The sequence below is a fragment of the Acomys minous genome, assembly GCF_964271855.1.
Source record: "Acomys minous genome assembly, chromosome: 14".
Lineage (NCBI taxonomy): Eukaryota > Metazoa > Chordata > Mammalia > Rodentia > Muridae > Acomys > Acomys minous.
Genome location: NC_140496.1, coordinates 1,480,180 through 1,505,240, shown reverse-complemented (window position 1 = coordinate 1,505,240; position 25,061 = coordinate 1,480,180). Strand labels below are relative to the sequence as shown.

Below are 25,061 nucleotides of genomic sequence, written 5' to 3'. Positions count from 1 at the left end.
TTATTTGACAGGTTTTCCGAGACTTTTTCAATGATACAGAAAAACAATTACAGTATAACCTCAGGTCAATACAAAACAAGATACAAAATTGTTTACCAAGCTCGGAGCCGACTTACAAAATCGTCATACTTTGTGTTTGACGGACTTGAGAAACATACATATTAAGAGATGCCTCACTCATGGTGTAGGGATGGATGCTGGCTGCTGCTCACGGCCCCTGCCTCACTCATGGTGTAGGGATGGATGCTGGCTGCTGCTCACGGCCCCTGCCTCACTCATGGTGTAGGGATGGATGCTGGCTGCTGCTCACGGCCCCTGCCTCACTCATGGTGTAGGGATGGATGCTGGCTGCTGCTCACGGCCCCTGTCTCACTCATGGTGTAGGGATGGATGCTGGCTGCTGCTCACATCCCCTGCCTCACTCATGGTGTAGGGATGGATGCTGGCTGCTGCTCACAGCCCCTGCCTCACTCATGGTGTAGGGATGGATGCTGGCTGCTGCGCACGGCCCCTGCCTCACTCATGGTGTAGGGATGGATGCTGGCTGCTGCGCACGGCCCCTGCCTCACTCATGGTGTAGGGATGGATGCTGGCTGCTGCGCACGGCCCCTGCCTCACTCATGGTGTAGGGATGGATGCTGGCTGCTGCGCACGGCCCCTGCCTCACTCATGGTGTAGGGATGGATGCTGGCTGCTGCACACAGCCCCTGCCTCACTCATGGTGTAGGGATGGATGCTGGCTGCTGTGCATGGCCCCTGAAAAGTACTACGTGCTCTGCCCGTTCTTTGTAGGGAACAAGGGATCTGTCTGCAAGATGCTTTTCTGGAATGGTAGTAGTTCCTCGAGGGCATTCCAGAGGAAGATGCTCACACACGTTCACAGCTGACTGGGAACTGGGACTCAGTCATTTGAGTCATGGTGTGTCTGAAGCAACCATAGCACAGCACAGCCTGTTTCCAGGTGGCTTTCTTCTTTTATTACTAAATGTTCTTCCATACTAACCCCCCCCCCCTTTTTTTGAGGGGGTGGGGTTTGAGACTGAGTTTTTCTGTGTAGTGTTGGCTGTCCTGGAACTTGCTCTGTAGATCAAGCTGGCTTCAAAATCAGATCTGCCTACCTCTGCCTCCTGAGTGCTGTGATTAAAGCACATGCCACTGCTGGCCAGCCATACTACCTTTTCTAATGCGGATGATGATGATGATGATGATGATGATGATGATGATGATGATGTTATTATTTTAAGGCATAAGGCCTTGAAGTGCTTTCCAAAGACAGAATCTGTCAGTGTCACTGCTAGAGGAATCACACATACGCCATGGAAGTCGCTGTCTACACTGTGGTGTGAAAGCATTTGTTAGTAATATATAACCAGGAATGGAGAGGCGGCTCAGCAGGGAGAGCTGCCTGCTGCGCACCTGAAGTCTGAGTTTCATTGCTGGGGACCACACAGCATTGTCCTCTGACCTCCACAACTCCATTGTGGCATGTACATGCATGCATGCGCACATACAAACAAAATGTCATAGTGACTGCCTTCTGAGATGACTTTCTGGAGCCATAATTCAGTGATGAAGGGCGCTTGCTCCTCTTGAGAGAACCAGCGTCCTGTCCTCAGGACCCATGGCAGAGCCGGCCTGTAACTCCAGCCGCAGGAAATCTGACTTTCTCACGCTGGCAGGGTGCGGGGCTCATGGCTGGCAAGGGCCTGCAGTTAACCATTTGTCATACATGAATTGACTCTGTTGCTGCTTCCAGTTTCATTTATAAACCTGTGTTTTCTTACTTAATTGCTGTCTAATAAGAAAGCTTCTTTTTGTCCTAACTATGAGTTATTTCTGGCAAATATACACTCCTGCTTCTTAGAAATTCATGGGAAAGGGGGGAAAACAAACAAACAAACAAAAAAACCAAATCTATTTACTATCGTCCAATTGGCAGCACGCACTTCCAAAATTCTCCTTCATGTCTGATACTCAATCAGAAGGCTTAGGAAAGATCCTTACCTGGTAAGATGGGGTCTTAGCAGGAAGAGGAAAGTCTGTGGGCCTTAGTGTGTCCTGGCTTTCCTGCTGACGGCTTCTGTTGGCGGGCCTTCTACGTATTAATCCCGTGTTTTTTATATGCACGTCTGTGGTGGTTTGATTGATAAGGCCTTGTGGTTGTGTCTTAAGGTGTAAGCTTCTGGGTACTGCCAAGCACCATGCCTCCTGCCAGCCTGCGTGCTGCCATCTTATGTTCCTGGACTCACGTCCTGAAACTCTAGACCCTAAATAAACTTGCCTCGGTCGTGATGTCTTATCACAGCAATAGGAAAGTGACTAAGTCATTCCATTCCAGTTGTACTTTTTGCCTTTCACCCTTCCACCCCTTACTCTACCCCAATCCCTTCCACGCCCCACGCCCCCGCCAACACTAGGTAGGAGAGAAAGAGGGTTACAGTGGAATGGGACTTAGACCTCTGTAGACTGCTTCCTGCTGAGGGGCGTCAGCTCCTAGGGGCAAGTCCATCTTCATCTTCAGAATACACAGCAAGCCACCCAAACAGCGCGTGCGGCAGCAGGGGGGACAGCCAGTACCACAGGCTCTCTCTGGGCTCTCCCACTCATACCCTCTTCAGAGTCCCCAGAATTAAACTGTCTACAGTTGTTAAAAATCACACCCCTGCTAGAGCACAAGACAACCACAGTTAACATCTCTGGACAAACTGAAGGAGCCCTGTACCCCAACACCTGTGGTTAAAACAAAAACATATTCACATAACATGCCTGGGGTTTTCAAGGAAACCAAAATTCCTGCTCCACTCCATCACTTGATTCCTCTGATTGACCTAGATTTTCATCCTCAGCGTTTCTTTGCAAACATCGGCTAAATAGCCAGAATATCAGGTGAGGGCTGATGAGAAAACCTGCCTCAGTTGCTGCTCCAGTTTCTTCTTTGAGATTTCCGCTCTCTGCCTTTTGGCCTGGTCACACCCTTCCCACAAACGCAACCATCCAAGCTCACAAGACAAACAGTACAGTGAAGTGAATGTTTTACGTTCATGGTCAGGACGTGTTGAAACGAGAATGACCCCATTAGTCCTCATGGTATAGAATCTATAGCCTACATATGTGTGTTCTATATGAGCCTAGTAGAGATAGAAGCTCATTTGTATAGAAACTCACGGAGGAATATTTATGCATGTACGTATGCATACATTTGTGTTGTTTTTTTAATTGACTCTTGGGCGCACACACACTGAATGGTTTCCTCCTCAAATCTAAAGCATTCCTCTGGACAGAGTAGGCTGGTGGTAAATGCTTGCTTTGCTAGCATGAGGACCTGAGTTGGACCTTTGGGCTTCATGCAGAAAGAGCCGGCTGTGTTTGTAATCCCAGGGTGACAGGGTCACAGGATTCCCTTGACCAGCTGAGCCTACTTTTCAAGTTCTAAGCCAGTAAGAGACCTTGTCTCAAAACGATAGACAGTGCCTGAGGAACAATACCTAAGATTATCCTTGGACTCATGCACGCACCAAGCATCCTCTCCCCCTTCCCCCTCTCCCGCTCCCCTTCCTCCTCCCCCCTTCCTCCCCCCTCCCCCCTTCCTCCCCCCTCCCCCCTTCCTCCCCCCTCCCTCTCCCCCTCCCCCTTTCTCTCCTTCCTAATATAGTACCCCATTTAAATATCCTAGAAAGGTCTGAGCTTGGCTGTCCCTTCTGCGAAGGTTTACTTGGTTTATAGCTACTATATATCTCCCCTAACTGTTCATTTTCCTGGTTAATAACTTTTTTCTCTGTAGATCATCCAAAGCAAAGTGTTTATTTCAATATCTATTTCCCACTTTTGTATTTAACCTTCAGGTCTGTTAGTGAATGACTTGTCCACACAGTTCCTCCCTGGTACTGGCTGGGGCCTTTTAGGAGCTTTCCCAGGTACCTGAGTTGAACCTGTCTTTGTCCTTTTCATATTTTTAGAAAAATGTGTTTGTTTTTTTAAGCAGTAGGACATCTAATTTCCAATTTAATATGAAGGAAATCCCCATTTTTATTTACCTTTATGTCCACTTGATTTCATTTACTTACTTTGTGGTTGGGTGTGCCTCACACGTGCGGCAAGCCCCCCACCAGGTTCTTTACAAGGTTCCTTTATTAACCAAAATGCTATTATTATTTTTTAATGTTCTTTGTACATGGTATTGTGTTACATAAAAAATGTTTTTTATGCTTGTGTGCTGAACATGATACCCTCTGTACCAGGATGGTTACTTTAACTAAGATGTCCATGAAGCTTAAACGCTCCCTCTGTGGCTGTGCACTGTAGCCATGGCCTTGGTTCTGAGTCATGCAGAATTGGCACTTCCCCCTGGTAACCCTTGGGGAGCCAGCAGGGTCTCTCTGCCAGGACCCCTATTCATACCTTTACTGCCATGTTTGTCCTGTGTCAGCATTTATTAGGCTACACTGTGTTCGTTCATTCCTGTAGAGCTGGATGGCAGTGGAGATGATCAAAGCCAATCCACACTAACTCAGCCAATTTAAATGTCAATAAAACATTTGTTACTTATTTTCAATTTTATCATTGGTTATAATTTATACTTGGAATTAAAATGTTAACATGTGCAACTGAGTTTGTTTGAATTAAGTGTATAATTAGGCTAATGAACCTTGTAAAAATGTAGTGGTGAATCCTTAATATAATCTGAGCAGTTAAATTTCTAATTATGCAACCAAAATCACACACACACACACAGACGCAGCATCCTGAGCTCCTCCCTCCTGCCCGTTCCCAGGAGACACTGTTCAGCAGCTGTGCGGGAAGGCTTTAAAGAAGAGACATATGTAATTGTCTGTTTTTGTTTTGTTTTGCTTTGAGTAAATTATTAAGAACTCAGATTTAGCCGGGCGTGGTGGTGCACGCCTTTTATCCCAGCACTCGGGAGGCAGAGGCAGGCGGATTGCTGTGAGTTCAAGGGTAGCCTGGTCTACAAAGTGAGTCCAGGACAGCCCGGGCTACACAGAGAAACTCTGTCTCAAAAAAAAAAAAAAAAAAAAAGACTCGGATTTGTATCCAGTGAGTATATTTTCCTTCCTTCCCCCTCTTTCCTTCTCTCTTCATTATCTTCCTTCCTCTTTCCATTCTTCCTTTCCTTTTTCTAAAACGAGAAGGAAAAAAAATACTGTAATAACATTATGAGAAATAGTGCAGGGTAGCAAGAAAAGAAAATGGCATTTCTTTGGAAAGCTTGTGACCGACTTAAGATCTGCTTGAAGTTCACGTGGGAGGTAGAGCCGACATGTTTCCACATTGCCCCGCAGAGCAGTCATTTCTTCATGAACCACCCCAGCACGCTCATAAAGCACTGGGTCTCCTCAGCCCAGCAGCTCAGTGCAGCCAGTGTCGGTGGCTCTGATTCTGGAACAGCCCTGAAGAGCTAGCCCTCCTTTTCTCCACTAGTTCCTTCTGAGGGGTCACGGTTCCCTCTAAGGAACTCTGGCAGAAGCTTCCGGAAGCAAAGCATCCTCTGTTCTCTGATAGCCCATAGGCCCTGGGACCTCTGTAGCTCTTAGGATTCTCCAACATTACAACATAGTGTGCTCGCTCCCTCTCCCTCCCCCCTTCTCCTTCTCCTCCCTCTCCCCTCTCTCTTTCTTCCCCTCCCCTGTTTCTCCCTCTCCCTCCCCCTTTCTTCCTTTCTATGCCCCCCCCCCCATTGCTTCAGAACCAACTCTGGCTGATGAGTTAGGTTGGTGAGATATACACCAGCCAGTGCACACCAGTGATACAACACCCTCGGGAGGAAGAAGCAGGCAGTTAGTGAGTTACATAGTGAAACCCTGTCTCAATAAATTAAAAAAGGGGGGGGGGCAGGGAGGGAGGAAGGGAGGGAGAGAGGAGAGCGAGAGCACAAGAGATGTGCTTTTCTTTTCACTGCAACATTGAGACAGCTTGGCGTCAGAAGTTGCAGATATGCAGATAGGTCTTGTCAGTTACCCAACTTCTCCCAGAACAGTGATAGTGCTTGCCTCCAGCTTCCTATGGACTGCCCATCAGAACAGTAGACATTTTCTTGGGAGGTGTTCTTTGATCTTTCTTTCTTTTTTTTTTTTTTTTTTTTGGTTTTTCAAGACAGGGTTTCTCTGTGTATCCTAGGCTGTCCTGGACTCACTTTGTAGACCAGGCTGGCCTCGAACTCACAGCGATCTGCCTGCCTCTGCCTCCTGAGTGCTGGGATTAAAGGGGTGCGCCACCACGCCCGGCTGGTGTTCTTTGATCTTTCACCTCTATTCTGTTTGTGCTTTGTTTTCATTCAGTGATGCTGGTGAGAAATATTTGCGGATTGTAGCACTTGACCTTTTCCATCAGTTCATTTTCTGGAGATAATGACTCCAGTATTGTGGATAAGCCAATTGCATCACCTTAGTTCACACAGTTCCCAGATCCCTGGTACCATGTGTCACTGTGTCACCTGGGGTGTAGCACCCCTGCCCTAATATCTGGCATTACTGATACCTAGGAGTGGCCACTGAAGCTTGGGTTGGTGTCCTGCCTTTCACTTTGGCCAGTCATTTGCGTATGATTTGTAACCACCCCCTTCTGGCAGGGTTTCTCTATGTAACAGCCTGGCTGTTCTGGGACTTACTTTATACATTAGGCTGATCTAGAGAGCTCCCTGGTGCTGGGCTAAAAGGCATGTGCCACCGCGCCCAGTGACTTGTAGCATTTTATCATATTAGCACTTCTAATACTTTTGGCCACATAGAAGGTCCATTTAGAAAGACAATTTAATGAGGTTTCACAGTTTAGCTCAGTGGTGGACTGCTTACCCACCACAGAAAAAGTTACAGAAAGACCAGAGATAAAGCAGGTAACTGCAGTGTTTTTACCTCAGATCATTATCTTGGGGTCCCAGAAAAGCCTTTGAACACAAGTTGAACACTTATCTGTGTGAGGCCTAGGATGGCGCCTCAAGCTCTGCTTACAACATTCAGCCGCTTTTCTAGTCCAAAGTTGCAAAGTTTTCCTCATTCCTCCGAAAATCAACACGATCGGATTCTTCAAGGCCACAGCCGGCTCTCGGCTACTACCACCTGTTGAGCTATTTTTCCATGGCTTTAATAAAAGGCCATGACCAGAAGTGGCTCATTGTAAAAAAGGGTCTTTATTTTTGCTCATGGTTCTGCGGGGCTAAGAGCTCATCATGGTGGGAGGCGTTGGCTGCAGGCAACTGGAGCAAGAGGCTGAGCCATCACATCCTTAGCTTGCAAAACAAAGCAGACTGGCAAACTGGAAGTGGGGCAAGGCTATAGACCCCTCACAGCCTTCCCCTGGCAGTGTTTGCCTCCAGAAAGGCTGTACCTTCCTTCTGTAGGTCCCATAGCACCCCCAAAGGCACCCACACCTGGGACCAAGGGTTCAGGTTCTTGAGCATGGAGGGGCATTTTTTCGATCAAACCACCACAAGGACATTAATAGTTTTGTCTTTTTCCTTTCCTTCCTTCTCCATGAATTTCATTTTGCGTTCTCCAAGTTTGAGTATTGATGAAGACGAGAGAAACCTAGCTGGTGTTCTTGAGGGTCTTTCCTGCTCCCGTTTATCTTTGACTAGGAGAATGGCAACACATCACTTAGGAGAGTCACCAGGTTTTGAAATAACAATTATCAGACTTGTTGAATTCACATGCCAGGGAAGTGTCTCTGTCTGTGCCCCCCCCCTTTTTCTCTCTCTCCTCTTCTCTTCCTCCTCCTCCTCTTCTTTCTCTCTCTCTCTCCTCTTCTTCTTCTCTCTCTCTCTCCTCTTTCCTCCTCCTCCTCCTTCTTCTTCTTTCTCCCTCTCCCCCTCCCTCCCTCCCTCCCTCCCTCCCTCTCCCTCCCTCCCTCCCTCTCTCTCTCTCTCTCTCTCTCTCTCTCTCTCTCTCTCTCTCTCTCCCCCTCCTGTTGTCCTTTGAGCCTCACCAGGCACTCCTCACCACCTGTGTTGTGAAAGAAACAGGGGCTGCAGCTGGACAGGGTTAGCAGCTGGACAGCAGCAGAGCTCTGCCTACTGTGTTCAGGCTGTGACACCCACCGGCACCTAAGCAGGCGCCATTGTCAACCATTTTGAAGCAGAGTTAGCCAGCACTTAATCTCAGGAGGACATCGCACCGACAAGTCAGATTTATTTCCGGCCACTGTTGAAAGGGTCAGTGTGTGCACATCATTTAGATTGGTGGGATCCGTCTCTGTGTTACTTGAATGCATCAAAGTCGCTTTAGTCCGTCCCCTTTTAAGGGGGCCGTGAACACGTGCAGCGGAGCTGCAGCGCACGGAGGGACCCTGCTCCTGTAACTGTCCACGCTCTCGATGTTGCAGGACACTGGGGTTGTTAGTGAAGCGCCTGGAGAAAGGCGGCAAAGCTGAGCAGGAGAACCTTTTCCACGAGAACGACTGCATCGTGAGGATTAACGACGGAGACCTCAGGAACAGAAGATTCGAGCAGTAAGTGTGCTGGTGCCCAGGGCCTCCTCTCCCCTGCCGGCCTGAAGGGGGACCTTCAGCCGCTCCCTTCAGCCGAGGCGCTGGATTCACCCGGCAGGTGACTGCTGGGTTACTGAATACTGTAGCGCAGGAGAGCACAATGCAGTTACCTAGCTATTTATCTAGAATTGACACTATGTTACAGTGATGCTGGTCCCACCCTGCGCTTGCTTCTCCAGCTTTGTCTTTCACAGTGCAAATAAGGACAAAGGCTCCTCTGAGTCACAATCCTGTGTCCTTTTGGGCATTCTTTATCCCGACTGGAAGCCCTTATCAAATTAAAGTAACAATAACAACAACAGTAACAAACCCTTTTAAAGATGGGTAGATGTGAATGCAAGCTTAGATAGAGGTGAGACCTGGGGCGGGATGTGAGTGGGAGCTGCCCTACAGTGAGGGTCCTGGTGTGAATGTATACTTATAGAGGTGAGACCTGGGGCCCCGACTGAGTGGGAGCTGCCTTACAGTGAGGGCCCTAGCATCCATAGCTGTCCTGAGATGAATGTGGCCTGTGGCCTGCAGGTTAGTACCCCTGTGGGAGATTCTGTCAGGGTTAGACTAGAACGCGTGAGCTGGCACGTGCTGTTGCTGGTTTATAGTGGAGAGCACCATATTTGATCTATAGTCATAGGTAGATAGGTTTATCAATTTTTATTTACAGAATGAGAAATTTGTGTTCAGAGAAACTGTTCTGCTCTTATCGGAACTTACAAACGTGGTCCACAAATGGTCCCAGCAGCCGGCTGGTTCCTCCTGCTTAATTAGCATATTTAATCAAGCTCATGTTATCTTATGCTCTGCTGGTCTTCATTGCTAACCTTCCACTCTCTGTCACATCCAGAGCGCAGCATATGTTCCGCCAAGCCATGCGCACACGTGTCATTTGGTTCCACGTGGTCCCTGCAGCGAACAAGGAGCAGTATGAGCAACTCTCCCAACGCGAGAACAGCAGCTGTTCCCCTGGCCGCTTCAGCCCCGACAGCCACTGTGTGGCCGACAACACACCTCACCCACTGCCCAGAGCACCCAGACTGAGCCATCCGCCTGAGCAGCTGGATGCTCTCCCCAGACTACCTCATACCGCTCAGGCCTCAACCAAACCACCCTCGGCCCCGGCCTTGGCTCCACAGAGTGTGCACGGTGCCACTGTAGGCAGCGTGTACAACACTAAGAAAGTAGGCAAGAGGCTCAACATCCAGCTTAAGAAAGGTACGATGCATTTACTGTCAGGTGGGGCCCCTGAGTACTGAGGTGAGGGTAGGTGTGTCTTTTGAGCTTATCTTTGTTAAGTGTTGGGTGCTCAGAGCAAAGCTTGCCTGACGCTCCGCCCTGACCTTCATCCCAACTCAGGCAAAATTAAAACTGTGCAGATGGATTTGGTGGTAAAGTGCTCGCTGCATATACAGGACCTGAGTTCAGACTCCCAGCGTTTGCATAAACACCAGGTGTGCTGGGGGGAGGGGCAGGAGGCTTTCTTCATGACCAGCCAGTCTAGACAAATTGACTAGCAACAGTTTCAGTAAGAGACGTTGTCTCCAAACCTAAGTCAGAGAACAACTGAGGAAGACTCCTCACTGTAACCTCCACACACACAGCACAAGGTACGTATACACTTGCTCACACATGTACACACATTCAGAAGAATAAGATATAAACCGCTCAGAATAAGTTACAGCACATGTTTACAGGAACCAGCTAGTAGTCCTGGGGAGCATTTTTTTTTTTTAATACTAAAAGTTGATTACAGGCTTTCCTTCAGTGTATAGATCAATAATGGAGGTCTGGCTCTCTTGATTGACAACCACGCCCAGGATGTTAGCGGCATGGAGCCTTCAGCACATCATGGGAAGGGGCACCCGTGTTTGAGGCTGTGTGGCTTACACAGTCATCTGTTTGCTTTCCCTTCTCCAGAATCTGACTGCAGATAATGGTGCTGCGTGTGGTCAGGTCTCCCTCACCCTAATTGATCGATTTCTGTGCCCCTGCCCCCTAGACGACAGATCCGTACACACGGGAACGGGCTTGCACTTGGTCTTCTCCACTGTGCCAAGTGATGGGCGCACTTGACCTTCAGGTGGCCAACAGCCTTCTGGCAAGGACACTATACACTTTGCCTGCCGTGTGTCCTTTTAGCTGAGCATTTCAAAGCTGTGCCTTTCAATTTATGACTTTATAAAAAAAAAAGCCTTTCTGAGCAGCTCAGCCAGCTCTAACAGTAGTTGGAGAGTCACCCAGAATGACTTACCTGGGCTTGGCCGCCGTGGGCATCAAACCAGCGCCAGCGTGCCTTGCGTTCAGGACTCTCTCCTTTCTGCAGAGGTAGCACTTACAATGCTATGCCCCTGCACCTGCTGTTCTCTTCCTAGAACAATTCCTTCATTGAACTTTGTGTGAACCACAGCTTCTGATCACTGGGTTTTAAGCCACAAATACGCGATTGGCACAGACAGGCCTTGACAGTCTGCTCCTGTACTTTGCAAGCTGTCCAGGAAGAGCCCTCTGTGTTCTGTCTGTTCTCAGTGAGGGGAAGACTCCCATTACCCTCCCTCTGCTCACGCGACAGGCTTGGTTTTTAACCAAAAGCATGTCAGGCACCACAATAGTGGTGTGTGAAGAATAAAAATCCTGCTCAGACTTCCTGTAGGAAGACAGTATTTACTTGACCAGTGTTCTAGTCAATAAGTAATGTTATTTATAGTACTAGACTTCTGTTTACTGAGGAAAGAAAATTTATTTAGTCAATCGCAGCTTTGCACAAATAATAAATGTGACAAATTATGATGTAACGGGAACTTATCCAGGAAGCATCATTTTACTTGCTATTAAAAAGGTCACTAGTTTTGAATACAGGAACCTAGTGGCTTTGCTTTCGTATCAGTTAGAAAGGTAGAATTCTGTCCGTTCACCTAATTCCAAAAGTCTAATCTTCATTCATAAAAGTAAATTAGAAGGTGGAGGGTTTTATTTAAATATTCCTCTGACTTTCACTAATCTAAATAATGTAGCATCCCGTAGATTTGTACTGATTTCTGCTAACTAGCGGTGAAAGTGTACAACAGAAGTGCCTACAGATGTTTTACGTAAATAGAGAATGTAGCTTGTCTTTGATTAGGACTGAATACAGATATGGTAATAATGATTGCACGAGAATTAAGTATTTATTTGGAGCTGGAAGATAATTTTTTAAAACCAGTTCTTACAATACTGGTGGTCTTCTAAGAAGCCCATTAAAAATATAGTGTGTTCACGCTAAACATGTGTTCAACTCAAAGTAAGCCATGCGCTCTATGTGGCATTAATTTACAAGCGAGAGTCCATGTAACTACTAAAAACAGAAGCCTCTTGGATAATAACTCACTGGAATAATTTTGGGCCTCTGTCACATGAGGCTGGAGAACAGAGAAGCCCCAGCTCTCGAGTCAATAATTATGATTTCTTAATATTTATTGCCGCTGTGGCATTCTCAAATCCCCTGCTCTTTTGTAGAAATTAGCTTTTTAATAAAGCCAGAGGAGAAGGTCAGTAATCTGTTTCAGTCAGAGCGAAATGTTTTGTTGGCTTCACTAAATGAAAATTGACATCTATTTATCTTTCCCTTAAAGGTCATTGCCTGAACGTCTGGCTTATAGATGTAGGGGTTATTGCTGTTATTTTAATAGAATTGTGCTTCATACAATAGCCCATCTTTGTAGGTCTGTACAAATTAATATTGCAAAGGAGAACGAGTTAAAATTCTTTCTTAATAGATGTTTATTGCGAGTCATTAGAGTTTCGTGAAGGCTCAGAGACATATGGGGCAGGCTCAGAGGAACAATTAGTGGAACTCATGGAGACAGCTTTGCCGTTCAAAGCTTCAGTGTAGACAACGGCAGAAACCAACAGTCAGTCTGAACATGGCTTCCGGTTGGGAATAGAGTGTTTTGTTTGAACCTTGAGAGTATTTATGGGGAGTCACTGAGTTCTCGTCTCTGCTCTTTTGTCTTCAGCTCATATTGTACCTATTTGCTCCTGGTTACATTTTTAAACTTATGTTTATGTGACCCTGGTGTCGTGCTAAGACTCTTCGCTCTCACTTCACTCGTGTGTCTCCAGCCTTCTCTCGGCAGCCACGCCTTTGCCATCATAGTAACTGAAATGTCACATGAGAAGTAAATTAGTTTAAATAGAAACCCCTCCTTTAAAAGTTTACGAAGTCCTATCGATTCCATAGAAATTTGTCAGGCTCCACATACTGCACCTTAGCGTTTTTTTTTTTTTTATTGTTGCTTTTGGGTTCTAATGGGGTGATACTATTTTCCAAAACATACAGATGTAAGACTGTTTGCTAAGAAGTCTACCAAGGACAGTATTAAGTCGTGTAAATGAAGAAAGTGGTTTGCTGATGTCCCATTAACCTTAGCTCCTTTAAACGTGATGGAGTAACCCTAGGGTTCGGTAGGATGCCAGCTGGACTCTTCCCCAGTGTTCCGCCCTGTGGTGGGGGAGGGGCCACACCTGGGAGGAGGGGACCGTGTAAGCAACACAGTTGGCTGCTGTACTCAGGCGTGAGGAAGGTTGGCTACTAAAAATACTACTGTTCTCATTGTCCTGGCCCTCAGCATCGCTTTCCCCTTTCCTCCTGCCTTGTGCTCTAGATCTGGGTACCATTATTACTGATACTTGATTTGTGAGGTTTCATAGTTTATTTTTATTTTGTGTATGTGGGTGTTTCGCCCACATGTATGTATGTGCACCACATACATGCCATGTCTGTAGAGGCCAGGAGTGGGACGAGTGTGGTTGTGAGACACCCAAGTCATATGCAGGAGCAAGTGCTCTTAATCACTGAGCCCTTTCCCCAGACCCCAGAGGTTTTTTATAGATTTTATAGATTTTAACTGAAGTATTTCGTCTTTATGTCTTCAAGTAGAACTGTCTTTGGGTCCATTTGGTACCCAAAGACTCAGAGTTGACATATGAGTTCATTAACTTGCATCTGTCCTCAATCAGACCACCAAAGATGATGAGTGACTTTCAGAGCTAAACAACTTAAATCTTCCAAGCAGTCTGGTTTGAAAACCTCATTGAAACTTTTAAATCATTAAAAGAAACGTAGCCGACTGGAGGTTGACACAGTGGGGAGCCAGCCCTCTGCATGTGGCACACGTGTACGGCTCACAGTAGGGTCGCACCCACAGACGTCTCTGTTTCTGGCTTAGGTACGGAAGGATTGGGGTTCAGCATCACTTCCCGAGATGTCACCATAGGCGGCTCAGCTCCCATTTATGTCAAGAACATCCTTCCTCGAGGGGCTGCCATTCAAGATGGCAGACTCAAGGCAGGAGACCGGCTAATCGAGGTGAGTGCTTCTTAGGCCAGGACCGAAAATTTCCTTTCTCCAGGAGTTAGTTTGAAAACATTTTCATAAAATAGGAAATTGTGTACTTTAGAAGGAGCGCTGCACCAGAAAACTGTTTGCTTTGCTTTATATTTTCCCATGTTCTGTGGAGACATGTAAACACGCAGCTGTACAGGTACTTGGTTTATGAGGTCAGGGCACAGTTTGTCCTTTACATGTGCCATACCTCTGTGATCGGGTTTCAGCCAGCTTCACACTTAATGCGTGTCAGCTCGTGCAAGTCAGCTACTTAGACATCAGATCCAAGACAGATAAAGTGAACGTGAAGGTGAGCGTTTTGAAAGGAAGGCAAAAAGGTTGTGTGCGGCGGCCTGGACCACAAACTGCGAGACACAACAGCCAGTGGCAACGGCAAGAAAAACAGATTTTAGAGATTTCTTCTTGAGGTTTATGGTTTGATTTCACTGGTATTTGAGGTCATTGCCGAAAAGTACACAGAGGCATAATTTCTGATGTGGGAACCTGTGTAACAAAAGTGAAGGGGGCAGAGGCAGGTGGATCTCCGTGAGTTCAAGGCCAGCCTGGTCTACAAAGTGAGTCCAGGACAGCCAAGGCTACACAGAGAAACCCTGTCTTGAAAAAACAAACAAACAAACAAACAAACAAACAAGGACAAACTCAAGATTTAAGGCTGTCTTTCTGAATGAAGCCCAATTCTATTTCTAGAGCTGTGCCTCCCATCCCTGAGCCACTGCCCATAGCTGAGCCATAGCCAAGCGCCCTCCCCGGGGACTCTAGGCAAGAGTCTACCACTGAGCCATGGACCACTGAGCTACGGATACACTCTAAGCCACGGCTCCCACGTGTGGGCCACAGCAGCGTGATGCCTCCTCATTGTTCTTCCTTAGCGGAAATCATGCCTCACTCTTTAGCTGCTCTTCAGACACGGATGACGTTAGCTTTATGGCCATGCAGACCCCCTCTCTCATGCAGCTCTGGCCACTCTGGGCTGAACTTTCCAAAAAGGCCTCTTGAAATATAGCAGGGCTAAGAAACCACTTCCTTTTCCAGGGCTCTATTTCAGAATTTCTCCTTTAAGTCTTATGGCCTTCTCTTTTATCCTATACATAAGGTGACGTTTCAAAAAACACTGGGATAACCAGTTAGTAGGAAAGATTCATCCCCAAATTATATTACGGGGATTGTTTCCAGCTCGTTTTCTTTAGGGTATAAACTGAGCAGTCAAGTCATTAGTTACAGCTTCTTTTAGTATGAAAGTCTCAGTTGGTTTCTCTCTGTGTCTCTGTGTCTATCTCTCTGTCTTTCCCTCCCTCCCTCCCTCCTCGCTCCCTCCCTCCCTCCCTCCCTCCCTCCCTCCTCGCTCCCTCCTCAGCTTGGGTAACTCCCAGGGCCTTACATGTGATGCTTGTCTGCCTTTGCTCGCTCCTATGACTGCTTCCTTGTTCCTCTTCATCAGCTTCCTTTGGTTGGTCCTCTTTTGCCAGATGGTGGCTTTACTTACAGCAAACCCCAAACCCCTTCATTTTCTCTGAAGGTTGGGAACACGCCACAGCCTGCCTTGCTTCTCAGTTGGGTTTAAGTGCCCATGGCTGCCAGGTTTGTCTCTGTGCTGAGACGTCAGTTGTTTGCTTGTTTGTTTCCAAACCCGTGCCACAGTATCCATAGTGTTCTTAGTGCATATGAGTCAGTGCACTAGCTTCCTCAGCATCTGGATCATAAGAAGAGTAAAAGGAAAAAGTGTCAAATTCTTAGTGCCCGCCCCCTGCTGTCTGCAGATTTTCCATTGGCTTGAACTGCTGTCCATTTGCTGCATCCCTGAATCAGAGCCAGCGAAGCTCTGAGCGATTGTTTCAACAGAGAGGCTGGGTTCTAAATCATGCTACAGGGGCCGGAGAGATGGCTCAGAGGTTAAGAGCACTGGCTGCTCCTCCAAAGGTCCTGAGTTCAATTCCCAGCAACCACATGGTGGTGCACAACCATCTATAATGTGATCTGGTTCCATCTTCTGTTCTGCAGGTGGAGCACTGCATACATAATAAATAAAAAATTAAAAAAAATAAATAAATCATGCTACAGGAAAATTTTGGTATTGCAATTTAAATAATATACTTATTTGTCTTATAATATTTGATTCACACAGAGAGAGCTATATGCAACTTTTTAAAAAAAATGAAAGTTGGTGCCTTGGTGGGATGATGCGCACCTGTGCACCTGGCACGTGGGAGCCTCAGGCAGGAGGATTGTGACTCAAGGTCGTGCCCACTGTGTAGTCACTTCAGCCCGTGTTACCCATGCAGCCAGACCATACCTTAAAAAAGTACAAGTAAATAATGAAAATAAAAACATTTCCCCCAAAACTAATGTTATAATTCCTATGAATGAAAAATGAGATTCGTTAAAAACATATTCTTCCGAAATTTGGCCTGGTTGAATTCTCTCATACATCGAGAAAAACTAAAGATGAAGCATTCTTTTCACTTTCAAATTGTTATTATTTTTTTAGTGGTAATTCCTTTTGGTATTTAGTGTTTATCTCTTAATCATAAAATGTTTATTCTTGTTCATTTCCACGGAAACTTCCAGCATTTGTACTAGCACATCGCTGCCATATTCTTCCCTTTGTTTGGCTGTTGGAAACCCCGTTACTCACAAGGGTGTGCGGAAGCTCAGTTCCCGCCGAGACCGTGTGGTCATTGCCTGTCTATGGCGTGCTGCCGGCTAAGGCTGGCGGTTTCAGCGTCTGGTATACGGGTCAATGCTAAAGGATTTATCACTTCCTCACTGACTTCTGGCTACCTGGTCGACTTCTTTTATGAGCCGCCGCAGCTTCCATGGTTACCACGTGGTCATGGCCAAAGTGTGCACAGAGTGTCTCAGTAACAGACGCCCTCGGGTCTGGATCTCTGGCCTTTCTTCCTCTGCCTGTCTGAACAGGGCTGTAGCTAAAACTTTCTCTTTGTTTTAGGTCAACGGAGTAGATTTGGCAGGCAAGTCCCAGGAGGAAGTGGTCTCCCTGCTGAGAAGCACCAAGATGGAGGGGACTGTGAGCCTTCTGGTCTTTCGCCAGGAAGAAGCTTTCCACCCAAGGGAACTGGTGTGTAACCATAAGACTGGCGGGCGGAGTCTCGATGCAGCACACGAGCCAGTGATGCAGGCCACCTCCTCACTGGTGACTGTGATGGAGGCCCGTCCTACGGAGCTTCTGTAGCTTTTATTTTCTTCATGTGCAGCTCAGTGCAAGCATTCTCAAACCGTGCCAGTCTTAGTAGTAGATGCCTCAACTGTGAGTGCATGAGTGCTTAACAAACAGCTCGTGAGGAAGAGGGCTGCAGGGAAATCCTGTGTTTACCACTGTTCGCTCCCTGCTAAGTAGGCTGAATCACAAGATGTCAGCTATTTCATAACTATCACCCCAAAGGCTAGAGTTGAAATACTGCCATCTCCTCATGTGACAAATTCTTAGGTTGCTGGTTTTCATAGTAAATACATCTAAGCTTCCTGTTTGATGAGTAGGGAAACTCACAAAGTTATTGTTAAGAAAATTGTCACAAGCACACGTGACCTCCTTATTTGGAAAAACACAGTGATGTTGTTCTTAGCTCACCTTTGCCCCTATGCTGACATTAGACACTGAAATGGTGCTGGTGGGAGTAAGATGTGCAGGGATAAGTGTAGTTCTGAAGACTCTTTAAAAAAACCAAAATTGTTGTTGTTGTTGTTGTTGTTGTTGTTGTTGTTATTATTATTATTTCTACATATAAAAGTGGCTGATTGGAAAAGCCGTTGTTATCTCTTGATGTGTTTGGAAGGTTGTTTTGGCTCAGGCACAGGGACCATCTTAACTATTTCTAGTGAGACTTGATCTGAGCCATCACAGAGTGTTTGATATTTCCTTCCAGCTAGCTGCTGGGTTTGTGTAGCCTTGACAAGTGACAAGGTTCAGCACTGTAGTTCCCAAATCTGTCATATAGATCTGAGTCCCTTAAATTGTGTAAGTGTGGATGCATCATGGCTGATACATTCTCTATAGAAATTACTTACTTAAATAGCTATTAAAATAAAGCTAAATTTCAGTCACAGATACCCAATCCCTTGGTTACACAGACCTGAAAGTCTTACATGGTTTTGTGTTTGGGGGGATTTCAGACTGTGATAGGGTGAGAAGTCAAACACTTGTGTTTTAGGTTTATTTTGAATAAATCATGAAAACTTCATCATAGTTAACAAATGTTTAATGCATTATTTCTCCATTTAAATTCAGTTTCCCATTTTCCTCCACTCTTACCCAGTTTTGTGTTTAAATGCCACCTGATCCTAAATCTGGAATGTCTGTATTCAATTGCAAATGAGCCCTCAGCAAAGCACCAGGCTCCCCTGGGCAGGCAGGAAGCCCTGGCTCTGCCTGGCACTCTGAGGCTACAGTGCTGCTCTTCAGCAGTCTCGCAGGGGAGCCAGTGCCAGCCTGAGGTTAGGCAGGTTCTCCTGGGCCAATTCGGATCCTCCAGGCTTCTGTTCTCCCTTCTGCTGCTCCTGCCCGCCCCTCCCCCTCCCTTATTTAATTTATTGCTTGTGAGATTTTCATTAAGGACAGGGCCAGTAGGCTGTCAGTCTGGTATGTACGTTGCAGCTGCAGTTTTGAGACTTAAAATAATAACATTCTGGAAAGTCAAAGGGAGTGTTTAAAAATAATTCTTAACTCCAATTAATGTAACTCTCTCTCTCTCTTTCTGTTCTATGGGTCTTAATTAAATACTTTTTAATCAGTGTTTTTTTTTCTTTTTTGTTAAAAAGTAAATAAACTGAATATCAGCCTTTCATGTTCTATATTATATGGGAAGAGTTACATTTGTTCCCCGTGGGACACATTCAAGTATCAAGTTGTGTTTCCCACTGCAGTACAGACTATTTTTATCCACCGAGCTGTCAAGTGGACCTGTGCTTCAAGACTGAAGTTTGGTTGGGGAGATTGGAAAACACACTTAGAAATGGCAGCATATTTAGAAGCACAGTTTGAGGTTTCTTTTCCTTGCACATAGCTCATGAGACATATGCATGATCAGGTGAAAACTTGTGTCTTGAAGAACTGGTGAAATCTGGGCCTAAGCCCCAACACAGTCTGGAAGGTGGTCAGATGGCATCTCTTTTAAAATGGTATAGTTTCATGTATAGTTTGTGAGTTTTGGAACAATCTATTCTCCTTTAATAAAGCATTTGTCCTCGGGCCTTGATGATGACAGTCAGTCTGTATTGATCTTTTTTTTTTTCTTTAATTCCTCTAGAATACTGAACCAAGCCAGATGCAGATTCCAAAAGAAACGGTAAGAAGCTTGTCTTTAGACACAGTCCTAAGATAATATCTTACTTGTTAGTTCAGTGTACTATAGGTCAAAGTGCTCTAGTTTTAAAACAACTTTTATTTACTTCTATATTGGGGGAGGGGCTTGGAGGAGGAGCTTTTCAAACAAGCTTAAAAAGGGAGTTGTTAATTGTTTCCTGTCCCTTTGTATGGTATGATAAGGGTGAGAGTGAAAGATATGGTGACATGTCAGTAGTTTGGGTAAGCACAGTTGGTACAGTGAAAGATATGGTGACATGTCAGTAGTTCGGGTAAGCACAGTTGGTACAGTGAAAGATATGGTGACATGTCAGTAGTTAGGGCAAGCACAGTTGGTACAGTGAAAGATATGGTGACATGTTAGTAGTTAGGGTAAGCACAGTTGGTACAGTGAAAGATATGGTGACATGTCAGTAGTTTGGGTAAGCACAGTTGGTACAGTGAAAGATATGGTGACATGTCAGTAGTTCGGGTAAGCACAGTTGGTACAGTGAAAGATATGGTGACATGTCAGTAGTTTGGGTAAGCACAGTTGGTGCAGTGAAAGATATGGTGACATGTCAGTAGTTCGGGTAAGCACAGTTGGTACAGTGAAAGATATGGTGACATGTCAGTAGTTCGGGTAAGCACAGTTGGTACAGTGAAAGATATGGTGACATGTCAGTAGTTCGGGTAAGCACAGTTGGTGCAGTGAAAGATATGGTGACATGTCAGTAGTTAGGGTAAGCACAGTTGGTATAGTGAAAAAAGGTGAGGATAAGTCAGGCGTTCCAGGCTCAAGTTCAAATACAGATGCAGTTCGGCCATGTTCATTTTGAAAGACTAACCCTAATTCACACTGGGAAGTAAAGGTAGGCTGCGTGCGCCCTGCCCTGCACCAACCACACGCTGTCTCTTGTAGGTGGTGTGCTGGTCTCTGTGATGGTGTGCTATGTGGTGGGAGAGAGAGAATTTAAAACTGAAAGTTAATAGCCAAAAGTCAGCATCTTTGCATATCAAATAGCAAATAAAAATGTTATCAAACTCAGAGCGTGGTAGTCTATGCCTTTAATCTCAGCACTCGGGAGGCAGAGGCAGGTGGATCTCTGCGACTTCAAGGCCAGCTTGGTCTGCCTAGTGAGTTTCAGGACAGCGAAGGCTATGTAGAAATCCCGTCTCAAGAAAAGAAAGAAAGAAAGAAAAGAGAAAAGTCAAACTCTTGGAAATAGAAAATTTAACAAAATAATATTCACAGTGGGTACTGTTACTATTCGTAACCAAATGATAAACCAGAACCATCAGATGGTAAAGGCTTTAGGTAACTTAAGTTAACAGAGGTGATTTTTAAAATATAGATATATAAGCTGGGCGTGGTGGCGCACGCCTTTAGTCCCAGCACTTGGGAGGCTGAGGCAGGCGGATCGCTGTGAGTTCGAGGCCAGCCTGGTCAACAGAGTGAGTCCAGGACAGCCAAGGCTATACAGAGAAACCCTGTCTCGAAAGCCATATATATATATATATATGCAACTTCAATAGACAGAATGCTGCTTTTAAATATCTAATCATTTAAAAACTGGATGGCAAATAAGACGTCAGATCAGAATCACAGAGTGGCATCTACACACCGACTTAGAGCCTCAAGACTGAGTTCTAGGTTGGGGAATAACTCAGCTTGTGACAGCCAGTGAGAACCACAGTGGTATTACATGCTGAGGATGCTTTGCACACACACACACACACACACACACACACACACACACACACACACGCTGATGTTGTATATATTTACACATATGTGTGTTTGTGTCTAAAGGCAGCATTTCAAATTAGTAATAAACTGTTTTACTTAGCGTCTAGAGCAACTGCCTGTTTACTTTTAAAAAATGGTTCATTTACTTAGTGCTGGGCTTGACCCTACGTAAATGCTGGGCATCCTGTCCCAGAGCTGCACCCACAGCCAACCAGTCACCTTTAAAAGGTTGACTCACTCTCTACTACCCCAGTAAGTCCTAGCTAGCTGCTCATGATCTTAAACCTCAAAAGTCCTGGGAAAATCTTGACCAACAGAAAGTATGAAACTTTTGATTTACTTTGGAGATCTCTCCCCCGCCCCACCTCTCCCTCTGTCTCTCTGTCTCTGTCTGTCTGTCTCTGTCTGTCTCTCGTCTCTCTCTCTCTCTCTCTCTCTCTCTGTGTGTGTGTGTGTGTGTGTGTGTGTGTGTGTGTGTGTATCTGTGACATAAAAAGCTGACATACAGGCAGCCTTCAGCATACAAAGGACCAAAATACCAGTTTTCAACTTCATATAACATCCATCCTCTTGTGTGTTTCCATGAGAAATCAATAGATGAGTGGCGCGCTTGAGTCCTTATTAGATCCTGCTGGTAGATATTTCATCCAAATGTAAGCTAAAATAAGTGTCGTGAAGGGTTCACTGCGTTGCTGGGCACGTTGGGAATGCTGACTCCATTTTGGGTTTGCGATATTTTCATCTTAGAGTAGGTTTCTCTTGTTGTAATTCCACTGCACGCCAAGGGGCATTCGTGTTCTCATGCATCTTCATGTGCACATATTTATTTTTATCTTATTATTAGCATTATCCATAGCTAGAGCCCTACCTATCCTGAAGCGTTTGCAATATAAATACCGGAAGAAGGATTTGCAGCCTGGATATGGCATGAGTGACATTTTCTGTGGCTTTGAATCTTCCTGGCTTCTGTCGGTTTTGCAAAGCATAATATGATTAAAATCCTTCATCTGCCCAGACTGATTTTTATCAAGTCTTTGCAGGATGTAGAGGCATTGGAAAGACAAACAGAGCTGACTCACTAAGGAATTGATTTGAAATTCCTTAAGGTGCCTCTATTGAGATAATGACTGCTTAATGTTTTTGACATATTTCCCTTGAAATATTTTTATTATGTATCCGTCATCGTCTTTGCAGCGTAGTGATAAACTTGACACCTTTGTAACATGTACATTTTTTTTAACTTTAAAGTTGTTTCTGTTGAAAACCGAACTGTGCAACCACACTCTAATTATCCAAACCAACAAACTACCCTGGCTTTATAGTGCTCTAAGTACCAATAGTAGTTTATAAAATAAATACATAAGAAAAAATGGATGTCTAGGCTGCAGTCCAGCTCAGATCACAACACAGCATTTAGACGTCAAGTGACTGTAATCTTAGTCTATTTCTTTGGTGTATCTTTGTTTTACATTTTTTTGGAAAAAAAACTCCCATGAGAACATTCTTAATTTTTTTAAAGAACACATGACTATAAGAATATGTCTTATTCATGTTTTTCTGGCTTTTTGGGGGGTTTCTTTTTGGGACGATACTGGAGGTAAATAACCATTATTGTTATAAACCAATAAAATCAAATATTTAAAATTATTTGCCACTCCTGAGTTAGGAAAGAAAGACCACACTCTGTCCAGATATAAGATTGTGACTTAATAAGCAGGCCTGGTGGCCCTCACACCGGGGAGGCTGAGTGAGGCAGGGGGGTCTTTGTGCTAAGTCTTAGCTTGGGGTACTATGGGATAAAGTCTCAACAAAACAACAAACAAACAAACAAAACCTAAAAGCCAAGCAGGGTGCAAAGGGCCCAGACATTGAGGTTAGTTCTTAGTATGTGCAGTGCCCTGAGTTCAATGCCCAATAACTACAAAAATAAACGATAATGAATAAGCAGTCTGAGTAACGAACCTCATAGTGATGGCTCGTCAGCATCCTTAAGTGTTCATCTTCCGTCTGGTAACTAGGAGCGTGAAGCTGGGCGTGGCGGTCTGCTCAGCAGGTGGAGGAATGAGGGACCGCGGTCTCAAGGCTGCTTTCACCTGTGCAGAGACTTCACAGCCTGGGCTTATATGATCTTGTCTTTAGAGAAAAAGAGTTTTAATCAAAATACAGATTTTTAAACTTGACTAGTGATTAGTTGATGCAAAAAATAAAAAAACAAAACTACCAAGACAAATTCTGTCTCTAAGAAATCTTCCTTTTAAGTAAAACAAAATTCTGCTCATATTTATCCACAATCCCTGCATGTAATTTATTCTTTTGTTTGTTTGTTTGTTTGTTTATTTCACTTTTTCACGACAGGGTTTCTCTGTTTTAGCCCTGGCTGTCCTGGAACTCTCTTTGTAGACCAGGTTGGCCTCTAACTCACAGAGATCCACCTGCCTCTGCCTCCTGAGTGCTGGGATTAAAGAGGTGCTCCACCACAGCCACACTTTATTTATTCTCTTTTAAATAAGTGTGTCCTGAGGCCTGTGTGATCAGCTGCTTCCTCTGCTTGACTCCCAGTCCCTGCCCTGTCAGCCACCGTCCCTGTCAGCCACCATCCTCCTGCTCCACCCTGTGGTTGCCTTTGTTTTGTGTGTGTGTCTCTGAAGGAAGAACATGAAATGGTACAGTAGATTTTTTGATCACTAAAGTAACAACCTCGACTATAGAAAATTCAGCCAGACAAAAGAAAGTTATAATCACCCGCAGTTCTGTGACTTCCTTGTCATGACATTGATGCATTTGCTCGTAACTTCCATTTCATGTGTAGCTGCCCCATGTGCATGTGTTATAGGCAGTAAATGATACGCCCTCCACACCAGCTAGACTGAAACATGCAGCTTCTAACTGGTGCAGAACAGAGATTAAGCCATTTATAAAGTACACTTGTCGAGGCTTTAATGGGCAAAGTACTGGAAGTTATGAAACCCCTTGTTTTCCACAAACCTGAATTTTCTATCATAAAAACATTTTTGTCTCAGTAAATGTTCTTACTTGAATGGTAGTCTGCTCTTTAAGTATGTGAGCGTGTACTTACTAACTTAGCCTCAGACATTTGGAGTCTCTGTCTGGTGCAGTTGTAATAAAGGTGGTCAGCATGCCCATAGATCTTTTTATGTGGTCACAATTGGTTTTTAACGTAAAATAAAATATGCAAACCTAGAGGCTCTTAAATTGCCTTCTATTAATGGCCTGTCTGCTTATGCATTCACCTGTCATTCCAGGACATGTCTGACTGTCCCTCTGTCTGTCTGCCCATCTCTTTCTTTGTTTCTTTCTTTCTTGGTTTCTTTCCTTCCTCCCTCCCTTCCTTCCTCCCTCTTCCCCCTCCCTCTCCCCCCTCCTTCCCCCTCCATCTCCCCCTCCCTCCCCTCCTCCCTCTCCCCGCCTTCTGTCTTATTTCTTTGTCTAGTCTCCTCATCTCTTATTTTGAAGACAGCCCTTCTACTAGCTCAGGTTGACCTTGACTTCAGGGTCCTCCTGCCTCAGCCTCCTGAGTTCCATGGTCACATTATGCACCACTGTACCCACCACAACCACGTCCAGTTCTGTACATAGTTAGATGTCATCATTCTGAAAAAAGCCTCTCAAAATTGGACTATCCCCAGCCGCTTTACACTTTTTTTTTTAAATTGGAATTTGGAGAAGGGAACGCCTACCTACTGCTACCTACTGTTGATCCATTCTTTCTTAGTGAATGGTTTGCCCCCCCTCCTTTGGACTTGGTGTGGGAGTATCTGTCTACCGTATTAATCTCCCAGGGATTTGCAGACTAAAGGCTCCTGTGTGAGACTCTGAGCTGTAGCACTGTGATGATGTCACCAAGTGCTTTTCCCATCTTACAGTGCTGTGTTTACTGTTTTTCTTCCTTTGTTTTTCTTTACTGCATCACCTGCATTTTCATTCATGGAGGCCCAGAGATTTGACTGTCATTCCGTTTCCTTAGGAATGAAGGGTGTGATTAGGTTACGCTGTAGATTCACCATCCCCTGTGGACAGCCAGGGTCTCAGAGCTACTGTGACTACTATTGACAGAAAACACTAGGTAGGGTGTGAAGAAGGCTATTGACCATTTTTTTTCTCCTTTGTTGGATGTGTTCTTC

The 25,061-nt window shown here is 45.2% G+C and overlaps 1 protein-coding gene across 24 annotated transcripts in view; it reads left to right on the top strand.

Moving 5' to 3' along the window:
- Window positions 1-25,061, top strand: part of PARD3 (par-3 family cell polarity regulator) — a 527,701-nt gene that overhangs the window by 277,941 nt on the left and 224,699 nt on the right. For all 24 annotated transcript variants that reach the window (XM_084756613.1, XM_084756601.1, XM_084756603.1 and 21 more), the window contains 5 exons: window positions 8,332-8,457; window positions 9,338-9,705; window positions 13,695-13,834; window positions 16,821-16,949; window positions 19,135-19,173. In XM_084756613.1, the coding sequence (XP_084612739.1) occupies window positions 8,332-8,457; window positions 9,338-9,705; window positions 13,695-13,834; window positions 16,821-16,949; window positions 19,135-19,173 (802 nt within the window). The remainder of the gene's footprint in view (window positions 1-8,331; window positions 8,458-9,337; window positions 9,706-13,694; window positions 13,835-16,820; window positions 16,950-19,134; window positions 19,174-25,061) is intronic.